The 7,500-nt window shown below is 45.9% G+C and overlaps 2 protein-coding genes across 4 annotated transcripts in view; both read left to right on the top strand.

The window, feature by feature from the left end:
* Positions 1 to 6,688, top strand: part of zdhhc8b (zinc finger DHHC-type palmitoyltransferase 8b) — a 25,125-nt gene extending 18,437 nt beyond the window's left edge. Inside the window, exons 4-12 of one of the 2 annotated variants that reach the window (XR_009649287.1) lie at positions 1,215 to 1,387; positions 1,506 to 1,608; positions 1,678 to 1,769; positions 2,138 to 2,270; positions 2,354 to 2,495; positions 3,062 to 3,171; positions 3,292 to 4,238; positions 4,356 to 4,588; positions 4,672 to 4,681. Coding sequence is in view for 1 of the 2 variants with exons in the window: in XM_060883813.1 (XP_060739796.1) it covers positions 1,215 to 1,387; positions 1,506 to 1,608; positions 1,678 to 1,769; positions 2,138 to 2,270; positions 2,354 to 2,495; positions 3,062 to 3,171; positions 3,292 to 4,238; positions 4,356 to 4,503 (1,848 nt within the window). In the remaining variant the exon portion in view is untranslated. Of the gene's footprint in view, positions 1 to 1,214; positions 1,388 to 1,505; positions 1,609 to 1,677; positions 1,770 to 2,137; positions 2,271 to 2,353; positions 2,496 to 3,061; positions 3,172 to 3,291; positions 4,239 to 4,355 lie in introns of both variants that reach the window. The other variant, XM_060883813.1, reaches the window with a different exon arrangement.
* Positions 6,689 to 7,482: 794 nt separating this feature from the next.
* si:dkey-112e17.1 (uncharacterized) overlaps positions 7,483 to 7,500 on the top strand; it is a 13,798-nt gene continuing 13,780 nt past the window's right edge. For both annotated transcript variants that reach the window (XM_060883348.1, XM_060883346.1), the window contains exon 1: positions 7,483 to 7,500. This exon is cut by the window's right edge and continues 98 nt beyond it. The gene's annotated coding sequence lies outside the window, so the exon portion shown is untranslated.

Raw genomic sequence — 7,500 nt, 5'->3', positions numbered from 1 at the left:
GTGTGTGTGTCTGTCTGCGTGTGTGTGTGTGTCTGTCTGCGTGTGTGTGTGTGTCTGTCTGCGTGTGTGTGTGTGTCTGTCTGCGTGTGTGTGTGTGTCTGTCTGCGTGTGTGTGTGTGTCTGTCTGCGTGTGTGTGTGTGTCTGTCTGCGTGTGTGTGTGTCTGTCTGCGTGCGTGTGTCTGTCTGCGTGCGTGTGTGTGTCTGTCTGCGTGCGTGTGTGTGTCTGTCTGCGTGCGTGTGTGTGTCTGTCTGCGTGCGTGTGTGTGTCTGTCTGCGTGCGTGTGTGTGTCTGTCTGCGTGCGTGTGTGTGTCTGTCTGCGTGCGTGTGTGTGTCTGTCTGCGTGCGTGTGTGTGTCTGTCTGCGTGCGTGTGTGTGTCTGTCTGCGTGTGTGTGTGTGTCTGTCTGCGTGTGTGTGTGTGTCTGTCTGCGTGTGTGTGTGTGTGTCTGTCTGCGTGCGTGTGTGTGTCTGTCTGCGTGCGTGTGTGTGTCTGTCTGCGTGCGTGTGTGTGTCTGTCTGCGTGCGTGTGTGTGTCTGTCTGCGTGCGTGTGTGTGTCTGTCTGCGTGCGTGTGTGTGTCTGTCTGCGTGCGTGTGTGTGTGTCTGTCTGCGTGCGTGTGTGTGTCTGTCTGCGTGCGTGTGTGTGTGTCTGTCTGCGTGCGTGTGTGTGTGTCTGTCTGCGTGCGTGTGTGTGTGTGTGTCTGTCTGCGTGCGTGTGTGTGTCTGTCTGCGTGCGTGTGTGTGTCTGTCTGCGTGTGTGTGTGTGTCTGTCTGCGTGTGTGTGTGTGTCTGTCTGCGTGTGTGTGTGTGTGTCTGTCTGCGTGTGTGTGTGTGTGTCTGTCTGCGTGCGTGTGTGTGTGTGTCTGTCTGCGTGTGTGTGTGTGTGTCTGTCTGCGTGTGTGTGTGTGTGTCTGTCTGCGTGTGTGTGTGTCTGTCTGCGTGTGTGTGTGTGTGTGTCTGTCTGCGTGTGTGTGTCTGTCTGCGTGTGTGTGTGTGTGTGTCTGTCTGCGTGTGTGTGTGTGTGTGTCTGTCTGCGTGTGTGTGTGTGTGTCTGTCTGCGTGTGTGTGTGTGTGTGTCTGTCTGCGTGTGTGTGTGTGTGTGTCTGTCTGCGTGTGTGTGTGTGTCTGTCTGCGTGTGTGTGTGTGTGTGTGTCTGTCTGCGTGTGTGTGTGTGTCTGTCTGCGTGTGTGTGTGTGTGTGTGTGTGTGTGAACAGGACTTTGACCATCACTGTCCTTGGGTGAATAACTGCATCGGTCGGAGGAATTACAGATATTTTTTCCTCTTCCTGCTGTCTCTGAGCTCCCACATGGTGGGTGTGTTCTCATTCGGTCTGCTGTTTGTCCTCAACCACTTGGAGCGTCTCAGGGAGCTGCACACTACCATCACGTATCCTTCCAAAGTAGCCCCTTATTTACAATAAATATAACGCACACCTCTGAGTGTGAGAGATTTATTTTTTATCTGTTTCCCATCATGCCTTGTGTTTCTGAACTCCTCTGTTCAGTATGATAGTGATGTGTGTTTCTGGTCTGTTCTTCATCCCCGTTATGGGACTCACCGGGTTTCACTTAGTGCTGGTGGCCAGAGGGCGCACTACTAACGAACAGGTAACACACACACACACACACACACACACACACACACAGGTAACACTTACACACAAGTCTCTTTCTCAGGTAACAGGGAAGTTTCGGGGAGGTGTGAACCCTTTTACGCGCGGTTGCTGTGGCAACGTGAAACATGTTCTGTGCAGTCCTCTAGCTCCGAGGTAAACACACACACACACACACACACACACACACACACACACACACACTAGAAATCCATTTGTTTGTGTCACAAACTCTATCACATTAAACACTAATCCAGTATAAATGTTTGTTTACTGTTTTAGTCCAGTATGAAGACAAGCTATCTATCTATTTATTTATTTATTTATCATCTGTTTCTGACATCTGTTTTTATTTTTAAGGTGTTTTATTAGTTATTTTTAATGCTAGCTCTTATGATGAGATTTTAAGTCTCAGTGTTTATACTAGAACATAACTGGGGTTATGCAGTGTGATAACTCTGTGTGTGTGTGTGTGTGTGTGTGTGTGTGTGTGTGTGTGTGTGTGTGTGTGTGTGTGTGTGTAGGTATATAGTAGACCCCAGGAAGAAGCCAAACATCCAGATAAACCCCCCGTTCCTGCGCCCCGTTCTGTCTGACCGTAACGTGGTTGTTAAAGTGAGTGATAACGGAGTTCACACTAACATCCTGAGATCAAAGGTGAGGGCGTGTCCCAATCCACACTCCCTGTAGGGTGCATAAACACTCACAAACACACTAATCTATTTGTCTTTGTTGTTCAGTCAAAAAACAGTCTGGATGGTTTGGGGGAGAAAAATGCAGATATTCAGCCTCCTCTTCCTCCAAAAGCTGAGCGTCATCATCTTCATCATCTTCATCATCATCCTCAGCAGCAATTCCAGAGTCAGCTGACATCCAGTGAAGGCAAGATGATGATTTAACTTTAAAGGGTGTAGGGGGCAGGGTGTAGGGGACAGGGTGTAAGGGACAAGATGTAGGGTGTAAGGGGTAGGGTGTAGGGGACAGGGTGTAAGGGACAAGGTGTAGGGGACAGGGTGTAAGGGACAGGGTGTAAGGGACAAGGTGTAGGGTGTAGGGGACAGGGTGTAAGGGACAGGGTGTAAGGGACAAGGTGTAGGGTGTAGGGGACAGGGTGTAAGGGACAGGGTGTAAGGGACAAGGTGTAGGGTGTAGGGGACAGGGTGTAAGGGACAGGGTGTAAGGGACAAGGTGTAGGGTGTAGGGGACAGGGTGTAAGGTGTAGGGGACAGGGTGTAAGGGACACAGTGTAGGGGAGGGGACAGGGTGTGGCTCCAATCTCTGTGTTACTTGGATAATTTTCTCTTCTCTGCAGAATCTTGACTCACTATCTGTGAGTGTGTGTGTGTGTGTGTTTGGTCTCTTACTGCCCTCTGCTGGTCGATCACTTCACCTTTCACACTTTAATCTACAGGTTTGTTTCATTTTATGTTTTATTTTCCTCTTTTCAGAAAGTTCCCTGTCCAGTAAAGCCACCACTCCGTCCACTCCGGCTATGTACAAATTCAGACCATCGTTCGGGACGATGCCCAAAGTGCACTTCAACGCTGCGGGAGAGAAGGTCATTAATCAATGCATTTATTTTACTTTTAAAGAGATTTAATTCGATACAACACACACACACACACACACACACACACACACACACATAATATTAATTACATTTACGATATCATTTTAGATCTCGATGTCTGAAGACTCAAAATCGTCGGCCATCTTGGAAGAGCGAGCTCACGACTATCGCTCCGAGCCCAATCTGGATTTCCCGGATTACGGTGGTGCTGACGTCCCTCCCCTCCATCGCCACTTCCTGTCGTCTCCGTTCCAGCTGGACTCGTACAGCCTTAAACATGCCGGCCGCAGAGAGGAACCCATGAAGATAGGGGGCGTCAAGCCTGACTCGGTCACGTCCACACCTCACAGGGGCGTGTTTTCCTCTGGGACGATGTCCAGTCGCAACGCCAGTCTGTCCTACGACAGCTTATTAACACCCAGTGCAGCCATGGCTCCCCCTGTGCCCTTCCATTCGCCCTTCCTGCCCGCGAAAACCTGCCATGTTCGTCGTCCTGAATTGCAGCATCAGCATTTCCCCTCCTCCCCTTACAGCCCCACCCGGGTGGGGTATCTGTACAGTCGGGAGCGAGAGAGAGAGCGAGACGCTGAGAGGGAGCGAGACAGGGATTCGTCTCCTGTCCGCTATGATAACCTGTCCAAAACCATCATGGCGTCCATCCAGGAGAGGAAGGAGCTGGAGGAGAGAGCGAGGCTCCTCCTGCGTCATGGCCACACTCACAGCCACGTCCACATTTACGCCAACGATTCAGGCGTCTTTGATGGACATTTTCCTGCCTCCAGAGGGTCTCGTGACGAGCTCTCCAGGGTCGGGGTGATGTCCTTCAGCCCTCGTGCTCTCCGCTCCTCTGCATTGTCACTGGCACAAGCTCACAGAAGGTCCACTTCCTCTCTACACAACGAGATGGGAAACGGAGGGGGTGTCCCTCATCGCTCGCCGTCCCATCAGCCCCCTCTCTCTCCATCACCTTCTCCTCGTTCTCCTTCCTTTTCTCATCACAAACTGTCCTTCATCAGTGCAGTGGAGAGAGCTGAATCACCTCACCTGAGCCACAGGTAAGCCTCAGGGGTGGAGCGTAACGTCGGCGTCACATGATTGTACGGTGGTTCTGGCTGTTTAACTGAATTGTTCCTGTAACTGATTTAAAGAAATAAATCCATCTCTGTCTTTAGGGAGGAACTGAATCGAGGGAAAGTTAACGGACAGCCTAAAGGGCAGATGCGAGACTGCCACCTGGTGTCAGCCTCCGGAACGCCGCTCAGCCCGAGCGTCAAAAAGGTGACCGGAGTGGGCGGGACTACGTACGAGATATCGGTGTGACGGACACCTGGAATAGTCAAACCATACATGAGGAATACTGCCATGGCAACCGACACTACCACCAGTGACAGAGCCTCTATTTCAAGGCACTGTAGCTAACCAATCAGAGCCTTTTTTCACAGGGGCTGACAGCCAATCACAGCTGGTCTTTCACTGTTCTGTTCTGGTCCAATCAGAGGAGGAGGCGGTCCCTCAACGTCTGGGTGTTTCTGGTTGGTGATTGCAGCATCTTGAGGCCAAGACATTACTGTGTGTGTGTGTGTGTGTGTGTGTGTGTGTGTGTGTTTAAATTCATGAGTTTTTATGTATCTCTTTATTCCAGAAAAATGGTTTATGGTTTAAATAGCTACAAAGATTAACAACCCCTTCTGAAAAGGGCTGAAGTGTCCGTTAACTGTAATATCTAATTAAAAGGTGCTCTGTGTGTGTCTGTGGGGGTGTCTGTGGGGGTGTCTGTGGGGGTGTCTGTGTGTGTGTGGGTGTGTGTGTGTGTGTGTTGTAGGCCATCACCTTCCAGTATCATCACCACCACCATTTACACCCTGGATCAGAGTTAGCGTTAGCATTCAGTCTGTTTTTATTCTAACTGAATTTTCACAAATCAAAAAATTTTAATTCATAAATCAAAAAATTAAAAGTAAATAAATAAAATAAAAGCTAAGAAATTTATTCTTAAATTAAAGTGCATTAATAGCCATGACTGTGCTAAAAACACTCATGAACCTGTCACACACCTCAGATCTCCATGTTAGCGCTCTGGCTAGCCGATGGTGGCCATGTTGCTCCTCCGTCTCTGTAAAATAAACACTAACGATCCTGCTGAAAATTATTGGCACCCTATAGAAAATCAATTCATTTATATATATTTATATAGTTTTATTATACATGTTTCATTTTTGATGTTCATGCAGTTTATATATATTTAAATAAATTATTGAGGCTGCTGAACTTCATCAGGAGGGTTTTTCAGGAAGGGGGCCAATAGTTTTTTCCCACATATGAAACACATAGAATTATATGTTAAAGTTTCCTTGTGTGTGTGTGTGTGTGTGTGTGTGTGTGTGTGTGTGTAAATCTGATGTTAGCTTGTTGCATGTATCATGTTAGTTGATTAATTCTGCCTGTGAGCTCGATGTGAAATAATGAGAAAAAAAATTATTCTGTCATGTAACTTAAATCAGTGTTAATCGATCACTGCACACACTCTAGGGCTCTAATATGGAGATCTCTGGTTACTGCATGACATCAGACACGGTTGTTCTCCCTGTTCAAAAATGTACAAAAAGTTAAATAGAGTCAGGACTAATGATGCGGCTAATGAGGCTTTATTAACACAGTGATGTGTTTATACATTAACACAGCAGAGTAAACATACACATTAACATTCAACTTACATTTTACCCTGATTAACCCCACCTGTCACCCTGACCCCACCCGGACCCCTCACCCCACCCCCACCCGTCACTATTAGATCTTTTTAATCTAACACATTAACTGCAGTATAAATTCCCCATTTTCTGCTTCTGTAGATTCTGTGCTGCTGTTTATTTTCTGTACCATGTTAGCGACGCTTAACGCTAGCGCTAACACGATCACTGTGTCACTGTGTACATAAGCCGTGAAATCCCGCATCATCTGTCACAACCTGTACAATGGAATATTTTTTTATTTCAAAAATCTCTATTTTGCCTAAACTCCAGAGACGTGACATCACACCTGCTGTTATCTAAAGGATCTTTATTCTCTTTAGTTTTTCTTTCATTTCTTCTTCCCTTTTTCTCAGTAAAGTTCCACACCTGAGATGATTAACGCAGGTGTGTTGGTGTTTCTTATTAAAACATTTCACTATTTAACCATCGCACTTGACACTGTATTAAAATGAATTAAAATAACTTTCATACTTTACTTTTATACCATAAATATAAATAAACCTCCATGATGGAAGAGTGACATCATCTACATGAGTGAGTACATGTGTGTGTCGGATACAAACCTGGACGTTTTATCACTTTATAAGATGTTGTGTGGAATTGTTTTGCCTTTGACAGGCTGTCTGGAACAGCAAAGCATTCTGGGAAGAAAAAAGTAAATGATGTGTGTATAATTATAGACGAAGAAGAATAAAAGATTGTTGTGTTTAAATACAGATGTGTTCTGAAGAAATAAAAATATTATAGTTTGATAATGAGGATCGGCTCTAATTATTTTTGTTCATCTGAAAAAAGTGTAAAGAAATAAATTGTCTGAAAGTGTGTGTGTGTGTGTGTGTATTAGTGTGTGTATGAATGTGTATACATACACACACACTAAAATATATATATACATATACACAATAATACACACACACACACACACATTGATAAATTTAATGATAGACTTCGAGTTACTAAAATCAACATATCTAATTTTATATACATACTTCGTAATAGACACAAAATCTATTTAACTTCTGTTAATACAAAACAAGTGACTTTGTACACACACACACACACACACACACTAGTCTGGACAGATGAAGACTGGAAAAAAACTTTTGTGCTCATCACAGCTGTACAGAGAGATGATCTGAGTCTGTATCCTTCTGTCAGATCAGACCAGTCTGATCATTCTGTCATCTTCTCATCAAGGTGTTTCACCTTACACACACATCTCTCTACAGATCCTCTTCTGTGTAAACTCTACAGACTGCTGTGTGAACTGGAGTTATGTATTATCATTTTGTATAATATATGTATATATATGTTTCTCATGCTTTGATAATAATGTCCATTGTTAAAAGTGCTATATGTGTGTGTGTGTGTGTGTGTGTGTGTGTGTGTGTGTGTGTGTATGAGAGAGAGGGAAACGTTTTGGAGTCGTGAACGTGCAGAATGGTGCGCGCGCCTCCTCGCTCTCCCAGGTGAATGTGTTCAACAGTGTGAGTGAATGTGTGTGTGGGCCGGAGTTGTGTGTGTGTGTGTGTGTGTGTGCGTGTGCGTGTGTGTGTGTGCGTGTGCG

The sequence above is a fragment of the Tachysurus vachellii genome, chromosome 12, assembly GCF_030014155.1.
Source record: "Tachysurus vachellii isolate PV-2020 chromosome 12, HZAU_Pvac_v1, whole genome shotgun sequence".
NCBI classification, from domain to species: domain Eukaryota; kingdom Metazoa; phylum Chordata; class Actinopteri; order Siluriformes; family Bagridae; genus Tachysurus; species Tachysurus vachellii.
Note: the sequence above shows the minus strand (reverse complement) of the source record. Positions and strands in the feature narration are given on the sequence as shown.